This window comes from Nothobranchius furzeri, chromosome 3 (genome assembly GCF_043380555.1).
Source record: "Nothobranchius furzeri strain GRZ-AD chromosome 3, NfurGRZ-RIMD1, whole genome shotgun sequence".
NCBI lineage: Eukaryota > Metazoa > Chordata > Actinopteri > Cyprinodontiformes > Nothobranchiidae > Nothobranchius > Nothobranchius furzeri.
Genome location: NC_091743.1, coordinates 69,899,865 through 69,919,885, shown reverse-complemented (window position 1 = coordinate 69,919,885; position 20,021 = coordinate 69,899,865). Strand labels below are relative to the sequence as shown.

The following is a 20,021-nucleotide window of genomic DNA, read 5'->3' as shown; positions in this document are numbered from 1 at the left end:
GACCCTTACCAATCTGGGTTCAAAAAGGGCCACTCCACTGAAACTGCTCTGTTAGCAGTGACAGAATCCTTAAAAGAAGCTAGAGCAACTGCCAAATCCTCAGTGCTTATCCTGCTCGACTTATCGGCAGCATTTGACACTGTCAACCATGGCTTCCTTTTGTCCACACTCTCTAGCATGAGCATCACGGAGAAAGCACACGCCTGGTTTGAATCATACCTCACAGGATGATCATTCAGTGTATCTTGGCTTGCACAGTCCTCTACCGTGCACCATCTTGCCACAGGAGTCCCCAGGGCTCAGTACTAGGACCTCTTCTCTTTGCCACATACACCACCTCACTGGGTGAGATCATTTGATCACATGGCTTCTCCTACCACTGCTATACAGATGACACCCAGCTCTATCTGTCATTTCCACCGATCGCCCACACTATCTCTGCATGAATATCAAACTGTCTCTCTGAAATATCAAAATGGATGAAATCCCACCATCTCCAACTCAACCTCTCTAAAACTGAATTACTTGTCATCCCAGCAAAACCATCCATACAGCACAATGTCTCAATCCAAAATGACTTCCTATCTCTGGCTCCTTCAAAGGCAGTTCTGGGTGTTGTGATTGATGAACACCTGACCTTTAAAGATCATGTTACCTCTGTTCGTTCATGCTGCTTTGCGCTGTATAACATATGAAAGATCAGACCATACCTAACACAACATGCCACCCAGCTCCTGGTGCAATCTGCTGTCATCTCCTGCCTCAATTACTGCAACGCCCTTCTAACTGGTCTTCCAGCCTATACTGTGAGACCTCTTCAAATGGTCCAGAACGCAGCGGCGCGTCTGGTCTTCAATCACCCAAAAAGAGCACACATCACCCCTCTGTTCATTGAGCTCCACTGGCTACCGCTAGCAGCACGCATCAAATTCAAATTGCTAACACTAGCATACAAAGTCCGAGATGGTACGGCTCCCATCTACCTGAATCCTCTTGCAAAGGCGTACGTCTCGGCCCGGCCGCTCCAGTCATCACAGGATCGTCGGCTAGCAGTGCCTACACCACGCTCAGGACAATCCAGACTCTTCTCATGCATCGTTTCACAAATGTAGAATGACCTTCCAAGCACTACCAGAACTGCGGCTTCCTTTTCAATTTTCAAGAAACTCCTGAAGACCCTGCTCTTCAGAGAGCATCTTCTTAACTAGCACCTTCCCTGCACCCGTCCCCCCTCTCTACCATCCACTCCTTTGTTCCCTCCTCTCCATGATTGATGTCAAGTTGTTGTTATTGGTGTTGTTAGCCTCAAGGGCAACATGCCGATTATCACTTGTAAGTCGCTTTGGACAAAAGCATCTGCTAAATACATAAACATAAACATAATCACTCTGGCTTATCCGCTGCAGCATTTAGGGGTTCAGCCGTAACCCCAGAGCAAGGCCAGCCCCGTGTCTGCTACCCTCATGTTGCTGCCCAGGCCACGGACGTAGTTTTGGGAGGGACGGGGGTATATGTCCCACCCACTTTTTCCAAAGTCAAATTTGTCCCCTACACTTTTTACCATCCAAAAACAATATTACGCTATATTAAATAGACACGAGCACTAAGACCAAGAATAGGACCAAAAAACCTGCTTGTGTTGAAGCCAGTTTCCCATTACATCATTTCTGTATACTTACTGTAATGTTTTACACCCCCCCCCCCCCCCCACCACCACCACCACCCACCCCCCCACACACACACACTTCTAAAGTCAAAACTAAGTCCATGGCCCCAGCAGACCACAGCAGAAACAATGGCACTGGCATCCACCGAGTCACAACATACCTACAGCATATAGCTGCAGATGTTGAAAGACCCAAGCCTCCTCAAGAAGCATAAACTGCTCTGTGCTTTCTTGAAGATTTTCTGATTTGATTATTCGTGTATTTTAACAAAGCTGTCCACCACTCTCTAGTACTGTCACCCCCTGGATACAATCCACAACTGCAGAGGCATCAGAGAACATCTGAAGATTACAGGACTCTGAGATGTACATGAAGTCAGAGGTGTAAAATATAAAAAGGAAGGGAGCCGAACAGTTCCCTGTGGAGCGCCTGTGCCAGACACACAGTTCGACAGGCAGACACAGGGGTGGTCAGTGAGGTAGTCCCAAGAGTTAGTGTACCAACTTGCATGTTTCTTAACTTCTCCCCCAGCAACAAAGGCTGGACGGTGTTTAATGTACAGGACAAATAAAAACATTAAATTAAATAAAAAAACATAATGCTCATGAAGCCCCAAGGCTTATCTAGATGGATGTAGGTGCAATGGCAAACTGGGGGTCCAGTCATGGATTAACTTGAGAACGGAGAGACTTCTACATCAGCCTGGCCGTCGCCTGATGCCATTTTTGACTACAGCTAAAAAACTCCACCATTGCGCGGTAGAGTCGGCATTTCCGCCTTTTTTTCTGATTGGTTATTTTTGACCTGGCTAGTCCCACCCCTCATGTGCCTCTCTGCCTGTGAGTAACCAGACTTGTTCTCTGTGTAGAATTAAACAGAGGCCAGGCTAACCAGTAACAACAGCAGATGCACATTTCTCCCTGAATCAACTAAATTTAACCAACTCTCGAATCTTAATTCTGAGCACTGCTAAGTATTAAATAAAAAATTCAATCAAAGCAAGCTAACAAACTGACCAAGTATTGTCTCTAGTTGCCAATAATAAAGACGTTTTCTTTATTTATTAAGCCAAAACAGTTGCTTTGCAGCATAATCAATATTTAGAGAAAATAGATCGAAAACTGCTGATAATTAACATGTTCGGACAAATCCTGCACCCAAGGCAGCAGAGTAACAGGAGATTTAACCCAACATACAAAACAACAGTCAGTGTTTTTCATCAAAAATCCTAAATGTAAAAAATCTGTCTGGCAAACAGTTTGTTAAAGGCTGTGATTTTTATTATGACAGAATCAACATGGGCCAAGTGGGGACATAGGAGGATGTAAAGGTCTGGCCAAACAATTTCCTAAGAACAAAAAAATAAATAAATCAGTCCAAGAACTAAAAGCAACATCTGAAATTTTTTATTCTCCAATAATCATATTGGATTTAATGCCTGTTTTATCAGTGAGAAAACAACTCCTGCTTTGATGAGTTGTCACAGGGAGACTTTGATGATGATGATGATGATGATGATGATGAGGATGAGGATGAGGATGAGGATGATGAGGATGATGATGATGATGATGATGATGAGACGGTCCGCCTGAGACGACCAACATCTGCTCAGTTTCAACTCAAAACAAAAGTCTATTGTTGATTGTGAGCCACTGGATGATGAAAACAAGGCATACCTCAACCCTCCTGACTCACTGCTTTAAGAGCACGTTTGAACTGAAGCAGATTGTGTCTTGCTGCAGTCGTGTTTAGTTCTGCTGTATAAAGATTCCGGGGTCACCTCTCAGTGCAGAGAACTGCTTTCATTTAGCAATTTTCATTGAATTCTTTATATTTTCTGCCTTCTAGAATATAAAATACTCTTATGGTAGATTATTATGTCGATTTGTAGATTTGTGCTACATCAGCGCTTCCTGTGTGACCAGTTTATCTGGGCTTTTCACGAGAAAATGCTGTTTATCTTTTAGCATGAACATAAAAAGTAATTTGCCGTCATCAAACGCTACGATCAGACTCTTTCATCAGCATGATTAAAGTTCCTCTCATCACTTTAATCAGGATCCTAGTTTTCAGCACTTGCAGACGGACTGATCCTGACTTTGATGTGCTGTTTGCTTTGACACAGTTTGGTGTTGACTTGGACTTGAAGGAGTCTCAGGTTGTCTGTGTCAACGAGACGTCCACACATCTGCCTTAGATCACAGCTGACTGCCAGCCGAGCTGACGTTACTCAACTAGAGGATGTGTTTGAAACTGTTTCCTGCAGTCATCTGATATCAGTAGAAGGGGTCGGGGGGGCTGACGCAATAGGGCAACATTTAGGTGGAGTTGCAATTCATCAGGTTCAATTGCATGTTTTGCATGTTTTCTCTGACTATTTGCCAAAAGTAAAATATGACATTTTAGTTTAGTTTAGTTTAGTTTAGTTTATTTGTCATATGCAAGTTAGCACAGGGTCAACATTGCAATGAAATGTGTTTGACGAGCAGCGGTCTCTCAGCAGCATAATACAATAGAAAAAAAGAACAAGGTATAATACAGTAAAAGCACAATATTAGAGAGTCTTGCTAAAAGTAAAAGCTTACTAAATAGATAAGTAAGTATAGATGACTAAATATAAATATATCTAAAAAAAGTGAGTAGTAATATTAAAATGAAGTAACCAGTGCAGGTTAAATTTTACTTGTGGAAGGATTTCACTTCCCTACAACTCGTGGACAAGCCAAGGCATATTACCAAGACTGGAAAGCATTTCTGCAGGCTAATTGAGGAAAATACAGTTTAAAAAAAGGTTAAACGCCAACGTATTCATCTTCTCAGCTCATGTGAGGGTAAGTTTTGATCATATCACTAAAAATGAAGTTTAAAACTTTCTCAATTCCCCCCCTGCAGCCAGCTCTTTAGTCATTTTGACTAAAAATAACAACTTTAACATAACTGAAATAGTTTGATGCTCTTGCACAAAAAGGACATTTCTTCCAATTGTTCCAGGAAAGATTGTGTTTACAGAGCTTTTCCAAAAAAGATTTCAGCTGTCATTATTTAACCTCCCTCTGAACCAAAGCGACCATCTGTTGTTGAGCTAATTGCCCAATAATGCAGTTGTTTGTAGCAACAAGACTCTAATATGTTTGGAGATTAATCACTATGAAGCTTTAAATGAATTCATACATGCAAATGCCAGGTAAAACAGATCTCCGCGATCATTCTGGAAACAAATTTGATACAGCCTCTTGCTGTCGTTAGCATGCTGCCAGCCATCCCTTGCTGCTATGTTCGTGTGGGTGTGCTGGGCTTTCTCTAAAAAAGTCTAAATTAAATACACAGTGGGCGGCTTGATGCAAGGTCTGTGTTCTAAGAGAGCAACCACTTTTTCAAATGGGGCATCAAAAGAAAATCCATCAATTTTTTGGCTCAAAACTTAACAAAAACATTTTTTACAAGTTGAAGTCATCTGAATCTGTGTTTGAAAGCCTTCTTTGACTCTGCCGTAATCCAGGTATTAAAACTGGGAGTTTTTCAACAAGGGTGAATTCATGACATTGATGGCCGTTAACAAAATGTGATCGTGACTCCTTCCTGTGCAGTTACACTCCAGGACATGTACCGAAACGCGTCAAGAAGAAACTTACTGTACAGTTTCCATAGCAACAAAACCCAGCTCTGTTTACCTCTGACAGACAACCAGAGTGATGTTTAGATCCTGTCAGCGCTGCAGCCATAAAACCGCCACTGCAGAACAGGAGAAACCGTCAATTAAAAGATTCCCATTCGTCAATTTGAATGTGTGTCTGAAAAAAAAAAAGGAAATACTGAAGTGATGCAGACTGTAATGCTTGGATAAAAAAAAACTACTGTGGTTTCTCAGACTGTGGTTTGGCAAGCACCAGGATGGAGCAACATGCTTGCTAAATAGTGTTAAAATGTTTGAACGTTTGCACAAAAAACATAGTTATAAAGCTCTCCAAAACTTGATTGTTTCTGCAATTAAGTCTGAGCCGTGAAAAAACTCACTGTGCAAAACTATAATTTAACTGAAAGACAATTTTTCATCTGTTTGTGGGCGTAAGCTGCAACCTACCCACATCCAAAGCAAGATGCTGCAGATTTAAAAAGCTCCATTCAAATGCAAATATTTCATAAAGGGTGGGTGCATTTTGCAGCTGCAAGTGATATTTACACATACACTTTTACTGAATCCAAAGCAACAAAGCTTTTTTCAAAAGTTAACTGTTACATGTGTTTACTTAGAAATCAGACATTAAATATTCACGCAGCCTTTGAGTGAATTCATGTACCTTCTCAGTGGTCTGGTGGTATGACCTTGAGACGAGGAGATCGGGGTTCAATTCCTGGTCGGGTCACACCAAAGACTTTAAAAACGGGACCCAATGCTTCCCTGCTTGACACTCAGCATTAAGGTGCTCGATTGGCGCCATGGGGATGGGTCAAATGCAGAGATGATGCGGGTGGTGATCGGAGGGACCAGTGGCGCCAGCGTTTGGCAGGTCTCGCCTCTGTCAGTGCGCCCCAAGGCAGCTGTGGCTACATCGTAGCTCATCCCCACCTGGGTGTGAATGGGTGAAAGACTGCTTGTGTCGTGAAGCAACTGTACAAATACAGGCCACGCCAGTGTGTGATGACTAATGGGATTTTAACTGTATTTATGGACTTGTGGCAAGAAAAACAATTAAATAGTTAGTGAAAGCATTTTTGTAGGGCCTTGGGGTGTGAATAAGTCAAGGGGTGCAGGTATGGTTCCCATTTCCGCAGCCCTGTGGCAGCCTACACCCCAGTTTTATTTTCACATTAAACACTTCCACCGACATTCCACACAAATGCACCCTTAGGGCCTTGGGGGTGAGCACACTCAACGGCACCTGGCAGGGGGATCTTTCAGCCTCACCTCAAGTGCTGGTGCCCACTTCCAATTTTCATCCGCACCTAGACACTGAGAGACACTGAGGGTTCTGGGGGGAGTTGTGGTTGTGTGCTGGCGCCAGATGGTGTAGTTTAGATGATGCCTGCACTACCCTCCCCCTCCCAACCACAGAACGCACTTTAACAACAGGCATCAACACCACACTGGAGCAGGCGGAGGGAAACTAGAGGTCTTATCACACCTCTGTTCTCGTTTGGCTGCCCGGGGCTGGAGGCCAGCAGGGGGAGCTGTCCATCTGGTTGGGGCATATATACACACACATATGCAAGTTTAACCCTCTGGAGGCAGGCGTTGCAGATTTGCAACGTTAAAACCTACCTACCTACCTGGTTACTCCACACACGTATTTCATGAGCATTTTTTAACTCAGAAGTACCCCTGAAGGACTTAGTTGTTTGTCCTTTTATCAAAACTTATTTTGAGCCTGAGAGGGTTAAACTCATCACTAGGAAAGAAAGACAAGCAGCCAAAGCCAGCTGCATTGCTCCCTGGACGGCTTATCTTCAAACCTGCTGATAAGTTTTGCACGGACGACCTCAGCAGCGTAATGAGCAGCATGTCATTCAAAGCCAGCGGGTGGCTTTCAGACAAAGTCACCTGCACCTTCCTTTCTCTTTGAATGAGAGCCAGCTTTGTGGATCAGGTTACCTGTGGGGGGGTCTGTGACTTTTACCTTCGGAATAAAGGCACGGCTATTTTTTCCAGAGGGAGATGGATTGTTCCGGGTCTTTCAGCCAGGATTGTGTGCCAAGCTGCTTGTCAGTCAACCCGGCCAGGGTTCATTAAACCCACTCCATTAGAGCTAATGTGTTGTAGGTCGGTGGTTATGGGTGGCCTCATCATTCAGGACTAACAGACCACATAACTGACTGGGCCGCTGATTTCTTTCTTTCTCACTTTATAGAAAGAGAGCTGCATGTCTTTGTTACCTAATAATATCCAATAAGAAAAGAAAATCCTATAAGATCAAAGCACAAAATACCACACATGAATGTGGTGCGAGTATATTCGGTGGGTTCTGAACTGAGTTATCAACTGAAACCACCCACCTCAGTGCTTTAATGTGGATTCAGAGTTGGAGGTGGACCTTAAATATGGCTGCATGGTGGCGCAGTTGTTAGCACTGTTGCCTCGCAGCACCAGGGTCGCAGGTTCGCAGGCTCAAAACTCGGCTGCGGCCTTTCTGCGTGGAGTTTCGTGTTCTCCCCATGCATGCGTGGGTTTCCTCCGGGTACTCCGGTTTCCCCCACAGATCACAACATGCCCTATAGGTTATAAATTGTAAGTCGCTTTGGATAAAAGCGTCTGCTAAATGAATAAACATAAACATAAATATAATCCATAATAACACCAGTTAAACAAAAGAAAAAAATCAGTTTGTTTTTCAGGAAATACTCCCCTGTTGTTGTTGTTGTTGTTGTTTCTATTGTTGTTGTTGAGTTTATTGTACTGTATCTTACAGGTGAGGATGTGTGTGAGAGCTGCAGCTTTATGTTATACTGCTTTTTACTTTTTATTACATCTGAAATAATCCACAGGTTATTTTAAACAAAATAAAAACAAAACAAACCCTCTAAATGAATCAAGTCGGTGAATTTAATCAACCGTGCTGCTAAACGGATGCGTTTGATGCTGGAGAGACACCACAAAAGCCCTTTGTGACACTGCACAGCAACCAGAGGGTAATGAAAATGACTGAGAGAATAAATAAAAAGGCTGGAGTTGGATCATACATTTAAATGAACCCAGATTATTTAGTTTGCCTGTTTAAATGTTAAGCTGCTCCTTTAGCTTTAATTCTAAATAAACACACTAAATACAGACATGTGTATTTGTAATAGTTTTCTGTATTTACTTACAGAACAGAAACTGGGAAAGGAGCAGACTAAAGGGTTACTAAAGTTTGCGCTGCTTCAATTCATCTGCTTCTCTGTTTAATATTGTAATTTCCAGTAATCCTGTGTAGGTTTTCCTACAGTCATTCATTCCTGTCTGCCTTTAGAGTCACTCAACAAAGTTAGCATTCCTTTGGAAGAGTCTCATATTGTGTTCTTCTTGAATCACTCAGGATCAGTCAGGCTGCATGGCAGATCTGAAGTTGAGAGGCAGACTGCTGCCAGACCACATTGGGTTTTCCAGAAGCCTGTTCTGAGTTTATTTTATTTTTTATTTTTTTGTGCAATGCATTAGGTTGTCTTATTAAAAGTTTAGTTTTAGCCTCAGATTATAAACAGTAACGGACAGTTTTTCACTCCAGTTTGCATCAGAAACACATCATACTGCAGCATTCAGATTGGATTTGTGGCCAAATTAAAGAAACAATATGTAATAATTTCATAGTTACATAATCACAAACCAGTCTATGACTCAGTCATGTTGGAGGGAAGGTCACATTCAAACAGATTTTTTTGTCAGCCGGCTGGGGGCTTGTCAATTTCCTCCTTTCAAAATGGCCAAAGAGGGACATAGTTACTGTTTACAATCTGTGAGGCCACAAAGTTGCAAAGTCGTTGCCAAACATCAGCCGCTGCAGTGCCGGCATTTGGAATATGACACCAGCCGGCAAATTGCAGTACTTGTAAAGAACCTAACAGCGCCTTTCTAGACGTGTAAGCATTCGGTGATGTTCGCCAAATGTACGCAGCAATTAGCCGCCATTATAGTGGATGGGGCATTTCCATCGACCGCGAGGCATCCCAGAACCAAAGAGACATGTTGCTTATGCTTCAAGTCTATCATTCTATGTACGTATATGTATAGTGGTACTGATACATTTACACACCCTGGCGGATTTCTTTTGGGTCATTTCTCAAAGAAAATAAATGAAAACACAAAAACTTTTTTCACTCATGGTCAGTGACGTACTGAACTCCAGAGCAACAGAGGACAAGATCTACCACACCAGACAAGACCCAAGGTGTAGAACCCTGAGACAATCCACCACATAACTCCAGGGTGTACGATGCTTGCAGAGAAAGCATACATGAAACACCACGACCAACTGACTGGAGAGAGAGAAAGCCAAGCTCCTGAGGGACTTCCAGATCCAGACCAACAAAATGGTAATGGTGAACCAACCGGACATTGTGGTGGTGGACAAACAACAGAGAACAGCTGTTGTGGTTGATATGGCAAAACCAAGTGATGGTAACATCAGGAAAAATAAACACAGAAGTACCAGGGCCTCAGAGAAGACATCGGTGGTGCTCGTAGTCGTCAGGGCAATCAGGGCAGTAACCCCCAAACTGGAGGAGTGGCTAAGGAAGATCCCAGGAAAAACATCAGCCATCTCAGTCCAGAAAAGTACAGTTCTAGGAACCGCTAAGATACTGCAGGACCCTCAAGCTGTCCGGCCTCTGGTAGAGGACCCGAGCTTGGAAGGATGAGACCACCCATGGAGGGTGAGATGGGAATTTGCATATTTATATATATAAAATCATAAATATATGGTAACTATCTGTAATTCTATTTCTATATTTGTTTAAGTCCTGGTGAGTCACAGTTCTTATCCAGCTTTTCTTGCACATGATTTTCTTTACATTGTTTTCTTTGAACATTTGAGAAGCTAAAGCACAAAAAGAAATGAAAATCAGCTCGCCTGCTGTCACACACGTTTGGGTCCCCTGAAATCCAGGGAACATCTCTGGTGTGTTGTTAAACAGTCCCTGTGCTGGTGCAGATTTGTTTCTAGGATATAACACAGTAATTTTGATTAATAGCCCATGGACTTCTGTTTTTATGTAGCTTACATTCCTTTCATTTTGCGAGCATACCACATCATACACACTACTTCCTTGCCTATCGTTTAAAATAGTCACGTGAAAACAAACTGGTTAGAATAACAGAGTGGTTCTGTTTCCAGACGCATAGTTTAGTTTAGAGGGCGGTGTCCATCGCAGAAATGCAAAAGGCCGGCAGAGTTTAATTTAAGTCCTAAACTCAGTATTTTAAGCATAGTTCTATTTAGTTCAGCTTAAACGTGACCATCGGAACTTGCTCTATAATATAAAGTAAATAATAAGGTTAATAACTTACATTTAACCCAACTCCCTCCCCTGGCTTCTACAGCAAAACAAATCTTTTACTTCAGCCTAGAGCGTTGATCAATAGAGCTACGCATCTACAAGAGGGAGCTGTCTGGCCCTGGTCGCCCAGGTCTGATTGCTGCGGATCAAGGTCGCTGTGGAGTTCTCTGAGGGAGATGAAACCCTGCAGCTCATTGAGTTGATGCATGCTTCACATTAGAGTGGCTCAACAACATTGTCCTGGTTAAACTCCCTGCAGACCTCCATTAGCTTTGGTTAGCTCAGTTAGCTATGATTTCCTACCAGCACGTCATGTTTCAACCAATTTTTAACCAAGCAGTGTTTGGTTAAATCCACAGCATTTTACCCTGTTCAATCAGCAAAATAAACTACAAAAATATAATTAAACTTACTGATAAAAATGAAACTGAGACTTCTTGGGTGGTCTGTTGGTGCAATCAATACTGCCATCTTTGTCCAATAATTGCACGATTAGCATCCAAACATGAATATACAGAGGATGCAATCGAAGGTCAAGATTAGAGAATCGCATTGGTTGTAGCACTTTTATCGTGAGGCTGAGGCCTTTCCAGAGCTAAAACTGAAGCTAAATAGCTGATGGTTATTCACAACACACACTAAAATTACAAGAACAGAATATAGCAAATGTTTCACAAGACTGTGTTGTTTCTGACCAGAGTCACCATGATGACAACGTTTCAGTGTGAGATGATCCTTTAGTTTAGTGCATATTGGTTCCTTTAGAGAATGCTAGGTTTTTAATCTGTTGGTGCTTTTTAAATATTGTTAACTGACAATAATTAGAAAACTGCATCACTTGGTAAGCAAAACAAAAAATGGAAGCAAGTAATAAAACCCTGTTTATTGGGGACTGATGGGATGCTTATAATTATGACTTTTAAATAAAGAAAAAGGCAACATTTTAGTTATGGGAATTAGTCATCAGCATCACTATAAAATGAAAGACAGAAGTATCAAAGAAATATTAATGAGATGTACTGATGTTACATTTTTCACACCAAAGAATCTAAAAAAACATTTGTTAAATAGTTTTTATTTTAAAATGAGCTTTATCAACAGATGGCCTGCCAGTTAAGTAAGTAAGTAAAGTTTATTTATATAGCGCCTTTCACAGATATAAATCACAAAGCGCTGTACAACATGAGTAAAATCAGGGCAAAATACCTCAAACCAATAAATACATCATAAAAACAATAGCAGTGATAACAATAGTAACCAAAATCAGGAGTAAAAACAAAGTCAAGGTGTGAACAAGAGGACACAGATGTGTTTATAAGTCTCAACAAACCTGTCAAAGCTCACACCATTAAAACCACTGACACAATTTTACTACGTTAATGTTAACTACGCACAATGTTTACAGTGTAGATAATCAACATCATGCAGGGCTGCTGTTTTATTCTGGCATGTTCAGTATGTGACGAGCGGGTGAGCGGGAAAACACAAGAACCCTCCCTTCCTGTATTAGTTTGAGAAGTAATGTGTTTACAGTGGGTTTATGGGGTGGCTGAGACCCTTTCTCGACTTGTCTCTCAACAGCGCTGAAGATTGGAGACAGAGGTGTGCTGCATGGGGGGCCACAGCCAGGCCTTATGGCTGGAGGGGCCCCAAACTCAATGAGTTCTAATAACGTCCTCTAGGAGCCTCCGAGGTGATTCAGTTCATGTGGAGACACTGAAAGGTATGGACCGTGTGTGTGTGTGTGTGTGTGTGTGTGTGTGTGTGTGTGTGTGTGTGTGTGTGCGTGCGTGCGTGTGTGCGTGCGTGTGTGTGTGCGTGCGTGTGTGTGTGTGTGTGTGTGTGTGTGTGTGTGTGTGTGTGTGTGTGTGTGTGCGTGTGTGTGTGTGTGTGTGTGTGTGTGTTTATATTTATTTAACAGCTCAATAAGCTCTAGCATTTAGATTTATTGGAATGACTTTGTAAAACGTAAAGCTTCACTTCGTCAACAATTCAAAAACTTTGTTTTATTTTATCTTCACAATTTGTTTTAAAAGTTGTATTTCTGTTTCATTTCTTTTCATTTGAATGTGGATATTTCTCCTGTGCACCCTCAAAATCCATAAGGATGAATTTAAACTAAACTGTTTGCAATGGTGAATCAATCTTATCAAACTAAAACATTATTTAACTATACATAATTTAGTAAAATGTACGCTGAAAAATCTTGCTTCTTACTTATTTGTCACATAAAAGCGTTATAAAATGAAAAGACATCAAACTGAGGAAATGCTATTCTAATTTAAATTCAAATTATTGTTTAATTCTTGCAGTTTTGGCATTTCATCCAGAGATTTTTAGTCTTCTTTCTGGTTCTGAAGCTACCTTCGGCAATATAGAGCTGCAGCTCAAAATTTTATTTTTGCATAGGTGGCAGCTCTACACTTCCGTAGGTACCTCTCAAAGTGTCCTTCAGCAATAAAAACAGGCACAAGACAGAAAATGAAAGATCACGGGAGTTATTCTAATCTCTCATCTGTTTTGCAAACATGTAAATTGTTCCATAATTAATATAAAGATCATTTGTTTTCACGTTCAAACGTTGTACCCTTAACATAAGACCAGAAGTTTTGTGGGGTGTGGTTAGAAATACTTGTATGAATTAGACAGACCTCACAAGTATTTACTAGTGTATCATAGTGCACATTATGTACTGTTATACAGGCTTTGATGTGTTGTGCCAAAAGTTTTAATCCTGACACCCGAGGCAAAAGTAGCATATAATAAAGCTACCTGATGAAGCCAGCTGCTAGAGCCGTCACAGGTTTTAACATGCCTGTGATTCCTGTGGTGCTGCATTAAATATGTTCCCTTTTGACATCTGTCTTTAAATGTTTTGTTTTCACGAATTTGTTCAAATAATAGAGTAAGCACTTTTTAAAAAGATATTAAAGATGATGGTAAGTTTATCAGACTATATACAACACATTTCTGATTGGTGTTCATGGCACCTTTTTTGGTCAAGGGTCAGAACCCCCCCCCCCCCCCCCCCCCCCCCCCCACCACCACCACCACCACCACCACCACCACACACACACACAGACACACACACTATGCAGGCACACAGTTTATGGGGTGCTATTTGTAAAAGTCCAACATGTAAAACTTAACAGCAATATTTTGGGTTATTTAGCCCATCATAAATGAAAAGAAATAGGAGTTTTGTTTTCAAAGTCATATTTCCACTATGTTAGTCACACATTTATAAATCCTAAAGTTCCCAACTAAATATATAGTTTGCATGCTAAATATTTAGTTTAGAGTTGTGGGCGACGGTGGCACAAGAGTTAAGTGCTTGCCACTTAATCGGGAGATTGCAGGTTCGAGCCCCGCACAGTCTGTCACTGTCGTTGTGTCCTTGGGCAAGACACTTAACCCACCTTTCCTGCTGGTGGTGGTCGGAGGGACCGGTGGCGCCAGTGCTCGGCAGCCTTGCCTCTGTCAGTGCGCCCAAGGCCAGCCGTGGCTACACCGTAGCTCATCCCCACCAGTGTTTGAATGGGTGAATGACTGATTGTGTTGTAAAGCACCTTGGGGGGTTCCAGGATTCTAGAAGGCGCTATATCAAATACAGGCCATTTACCAAATATTTATTTTACAAACTAAATAATTGGATTAGTTAGTAAATGTTATGTTTATTTTACAAAACTAAATATTAGGTCTGACCTAATTATTTAGTTTAGTATAATAAACATTTTACTTACTAACAAAATATTTAATTTGAAGCGAATTATTTGGTTTACAAACTAAATATTTAGCTCCAAATTAAATGTGCATTTTACAAAATAAATATTTATTTTGAGGCTAAACCTAAGTATTAATTTTGCAAACAAATTGTTTAGCTTGAAAATAAAAATTTAGCTGAGATCTTAATATTTATTTTGGAAGACAAATATTTAATTTGGAGCTAAATATTTTAGTTTACAAACTAAATTTTTGCTCCAAATTAAAGGTGTTGCCGAGGATGCTTTTGAATTTTAGGAAAGAACAACTCTCTCCACGGTTTAAAAAAGTGTGCATGAGAGAGAGCGCCAAGTTATCCTTGTGCATGCTCTGTTTATAAGTAACTGCCGGCCTTGCAGCTAACTTCTTCTAGCAGTAATCTGAAATAAATTTCTGCAAATAGCACACCAAACTTTAGCTTACCTGTCGAGCACAAAACTGGCGACTGAGGAGTCTGTGGGGAGCCCAGCCTTCGCTTTGCACAGGATGCAAAGCGAAGGAAGTTGAAACCACCCAGCAATGAGCACTTATGACAATGGCCTTGCGTGAATGGTTCACCTGAATGAATGACAGCTATGAGGACCAATGGTTCAGATGATCCACCCAGAAGAAAAAGATCCTCTGCTGTACTTTTAAATGTTAAGTTCATAAATTAAATATTTATTTTATAAACAAAATAGTTAGGTCTGACCTAAATATTTTGTTTATAAAAATAATATTTGACACTAAATGAAATATTTTGCATGTGATAGGCTAAAAAACTTAAATTACTGCTGTTAAATTATGACTGTTTGACTTTCCAAATGGCACCCCATAACAGTTTCATCCCCAACATTTTCATAGTTACATGTTTTGCTCAAAACCTTTTTTCAGCAATTCTATTTGTAATTCCGTGGAACCAACACTTAACCTGTACCCTGACCTCAACCTGTGCCAGTTTTCACTATTAGGGATCCTAACCGCTGCAGAGCAGACCAACTCAAACACATCAGCTCCAAGAATAGGACATTTATGTAATGCAAAGTATCCAACTATATTTCTCGTGCAACTTTTAGCAAGATAATCAATGTTTTTGAAGTTATAAGCCATAATGGCAGACCAACTTATTCCAATTCAAATGTTAAGAGTGCCGGCAGTGGCAAAGTGCGTTAAGATCCCAGCCAGGCCCATCTCACAGGTCCAAACAATAACATCTTGAGCCTAAAACTAATTAAATGAGGTAAAACTTGTTATTTTTTTCCTGTGAAATAAAGCTAAATATCAGAGTGTATCACTGTGAAGCCCATGGACAATTCCAAGCCTGCCCTTCTACGAGTGCGTGTTAGCACAGTGCCGTTTCTGCTCTTGTAATTTCTACAATAATTTCACATGATTATAAAAATTAGATGTCAAACGTTCTGCTTCTTCCTGTTTACGTGTATAAATCCGTTTGGGGACATGGATGTCCTCTGGGCATCTGAAATAGTGTTCAGTATCCTTCCTACCTAATTAGGATTTGTAAAGGAAACTTTCTTGTAAAACTATTTGAGCCTTTGAAAAATATGTTGCTTCTATGGTTCAAGTCAAGTGCAAAATGTTTCCCATGCAGAAAGGAAATTCTAATCTCCTTGATAATTAAAGTCTGACCTTTGACATTGTCGGAGTTTGGGGATATATAAATATATATAGTGGATGTGTTCTCTGTGGTGGGTCCAAAGCTTTGAAAAGAGTGACCCCACTCTGTACGGTTTTTAAAATCTGTTTTCAAGGTTTGGGGAAAGACATTCAATTCAATTATATTCAGTTTATATAGCGCCAAATCACAACAAGAGTCGTCTCACGGCACTTGACAAAGTAAACATTCCAATACAGGTCAGTTCATTAAGCCAATCAGTAAAAGGTTTCCTATATAAGAAACCCAGCAGGTTGCATCAAGTCACTGACTAGTGTCAGAGTCTTCACAGCAATCCTCATACTAAGCAAGCATGCAGCGACCGTGGAGACGAAAACTCCCTTTTAACAGGAAGAAACCTCCAGAGGATCCTGGCTCACTATAAGCATTCATCCACCACGACTCACTGGGGATGGAGAAGACAGAGCAGACACACACACACACACACACACACACACACACACACACACACACACACACACACACACACACACACACACACACACACACACACAAACACACACACACACACACACACACACAACATATATACAAGTAGTATTTCTATAGTTACGTTGTGATTTCTCAGTAAATATTCTATTTAGTAAGAGATAAACTTTATTGTATTTCTCCTAGTGAATCTACAATTAAATGGGTAAACTAGTAGTAGCACATTCCATGTCAAAGAGACTAAAATGTTATTATCAGGAGAGGGAGAATGTTTCAGTGGTTAGCATCAGTGTGCTAGCCGATGGACCCCTCCATAGAGAACGCTAACATCACTGCAACCCGGAAGTGATTATTCAGCTGGCTTAAAATTCAGAAACCAGGGGTCCGAGGCATAAACCCTATTAATTTCTCAATAAATGCACATTAAAGCTAATTGGTTTTCTAATTTATAAAAGATAAAATAAATGTTGTCAGCCAACTGCTTTAACAGAAGTTTTTTCTGTTCTCATTGATAATCTCAGATTGTGTGCCCATGAGGTCATCCATGCTGGTCCTGTTCCTCTTCTTCAGTGCCCAGGTAGTGGCCAACATCAGAGGGGACTCGAGCAGCCCCACAACACTGCAGCAGATCAATGCCCACTCCATCCCCTCTGTGGACCCAAGCCTCTTCATCAAGCGCCACCATCTCTCCCCCAGGGTGCTTTTCAGCTCTCAACCTCCTGATGATGAACCAGCAGGGTCGCAAGGGGGCGGCAGAAGGACCCGCAGGCGAGCAGGACAACCTCAGCACCGCGGGGTATACTCTGTGTGTGAAAGTGTTAGCGTCTGGGTGGGCAACAAGACCAAAGCCACAGACATCTCGGGCAATGAGGTGACGGTGCTCCCCGATGTGAACATCAACAATGTCAACAAGAAGCAGTATTTCTTCGAGACAACGTGTCACAGTTCTCGACCTGGCAGCTCGGGCTGTTTAGGAATCGATGCGAGACACTGGAACTCCTACTGCACCAACTCACACACTTTTGTTCGAGCGTTGACTTCATTCAATGACATGGTGGCGTGGAGGCTCATACGCATCAATGTGGCATGTGTGTGTGTGCTCAGCCGCAAGTCGTGGCGACAGTGAAGAATGAGTCTCACACACACACACACACGTGCTGGCTCACACAAATGATCCACAGCAAACACAAAGACACAGAAACATCCAGACAGCTGTGTCCTTCTGCACATAACTTATCACCAAAGACTTCTGCACAGATTAAATTATTGGAATATGTCAAAGTATACACACCAGACCTGGGTCAAAGAGTATCTGCATTTGGTTTGTGTAATGTTTAGTCTTGTTTGTTTTGCTCTTGGTTGTTTTTGTTTGGTTTTTTTTTTTTTTTTGCCTGCATTGATTCGGTTGGTTGAAATCTTTCATTTTACCACTAGACACCACTATAAAGGCGGATGAAGACAAAACAGACATGAGATTGCACTTTTGGATGCAGACAGGCTTGCATAACTGCATGGACGTACCGGTATGGGCTCATCTGGATAGGAAGTTGTTCCTAAACCAAACCACCCTTGCATCATTACCATGCTTTTTCGTTAATTAGGATAACGAGAGACTTTACACCCAAAAGCACAGGAAAAAAACACAAATATGTCCCAGAGACTCTGGCCCTGTCCACACGTAGCCGGGGTAGATATTTTTCTACGTTTTGGCCTGTCATCCACACGAAAACAGAGTTTTTTCACACGAAAGCGGATCTTTTTAAAAACTCCGGCCAAAGTGAAGATCTGCGTTTTCTCCGTTTTGGGTGTCTGTGTGTGGGCAGACAAAACCGGAGTTTTAAGGTCCGCAACGTCACTTTCCGCGACAAAAAAATGCTGACATCACGTGTGCGACCTGTGTTTACACTAGCTGACAGCATGGATGCTCTCAGAGCTGCGCTCGCTTTATCAATTGTCCAAGCGCTTTTTGCTTGTTTGTTTTTGCAAGCGGAATTACTGCTCCTTGCGGAAGACCACAGACGAAGGACGAGGTTAAGAACGGGGGAAGTACTGCCGCCTACAGGTCTGGCATGTCCTTAACAACGTATTTATCCGGGTACGTGTGGACAGAGTTTTTTATTAAAACGCGGTGGTGTGGATGCAAGTTTTTGGAGGGGCGGATATTCTTTTTTTTTTTTTAAACGGCTACGTGTGGACTAGGCCTCAGTAAATACAATTTGACCCAGGACTGTTAGGAACAAAACGTTTAATATTATTATGAATGTTGATGTTTATAATGTTATTTATTAAACATATTAAAAAATTCTGAGTGTTTTATGACCTTGTTTCTGCATCTCAAATGAAATCCTACACAACTTTTAATACAAATTTGCAGCCTGTGTGGAAAAATGTGGATAAAGCACATAGGGCCTCTTTTAGTGGTCAGTAATTTAATTTATTTGGCTTTTTTATTGCATTTGTTCTACTGGTCTTCGTTCCACCTCAAACATGAAATAAATGGTTAAAGTCAGACATTAAAACAAAGACTGTCAGTGATTAATGTGACTAACTTACTGATTACATCATGGCTTGGTGTATTATTTGTTTTGGCAGTAGAATTTCACTGTTGTCAGCACACAACAAATTGCTCTGGCATTCAGTCATCATTGGTTGATTGTTTTGGGTTCAGAGCCCAGTTTTGCATCACAGCTTGTTTTCCAAGGCTGTCTGTGTGACTCAATGAGGCTGGAACTGAAACGAAGAAAAAGAAAAGAACGAAACAAGCATATGATGAAGATTATGTTTCTGAAAAGTGTTTTTTAACTAAAATGCAACATATTGTGTCTACCTGTCATACACATTTGTTTGCTCAACGTTGAAGTTACCAGAAGTGATGCACTCTAAAGAACAATGCAATACCTCTCTCTAGTGGACAAAAGCTGGAATACACGATGTCTTCAAAATAAAACTTGCAAGAATTTTACAGCACACATGCACACTGAAACAATGTGTTTTAAGGAAAAACTCACTGTGCCTGTGCTACAGTTAAAAAAGTATTGTGGCATGACATCATACTGGTGCTATTTCTAATTTACTACATGCATATTGTATCTTTTATAAAAAAAAATACTTCATGACGAAGGTAAAGAAAACAAGCACTTCCATTTTTGTCTGTGAACAATAAATGTTGTCAGGAGCACCAATAACAACAAATATGACTTTGACACGAGTTGGCTAGGCTTAGACTAGCCTAAACTGCTAATTCAAGCATTATGTTTTGCTTTATTTTGTAAATAAAGATCACATAGAAACAAAACAAACTCTTAGGATCTCTTTAGACACTTTGAATCCAAGCAATCAGCGCTGTTTCTAAAAGCCTAAAACCAGACACATGTAACTGGGTTCAACACAATGGTTTTGGTTTAGTCAGAGTGGTAAACCCAGCTAGCTGAAGGTGAATTTATGGAACTGCAGTCTTTTTCTGACATGTGGCGATCATAATTATCATTATTTGATCTATTGAACCTTATTAAAACACCACTCAT

General features: G+C 41.1%; 1 protein-coding gene across 1 annotated transcript in view; it reads left to right on the top strand.

The window, feature by feature from the left end:
* Positions 1-19,526, top strand: part of ngfb (nerve growth factor b (beta polypeptide)) — a 31,349-nt gene extending 11,823 nt beyond the window's left edge. Inside the window, exons 2-3 of the mRNA XM_015958643.3 lie at positions 12,216-12,357; positions 17,019-19,526. Of these exons, the coding sequence (XP_015814129.3) occupies positions 17,030-17,623 (594 nt within the window). The 5' untranslated portion in view covers positions 12,216-12,357; positions 17,019-17,029 and the 3' untranslated portion in view covers positions 17,624-19,526. The remainder of the gene's footprint in view (positions 1-12,215; positions 12,358-17,018) is intronic.
* The last annotated feature ends 495 nt before the right edge of the window (positions 19,527-20,021 follow it).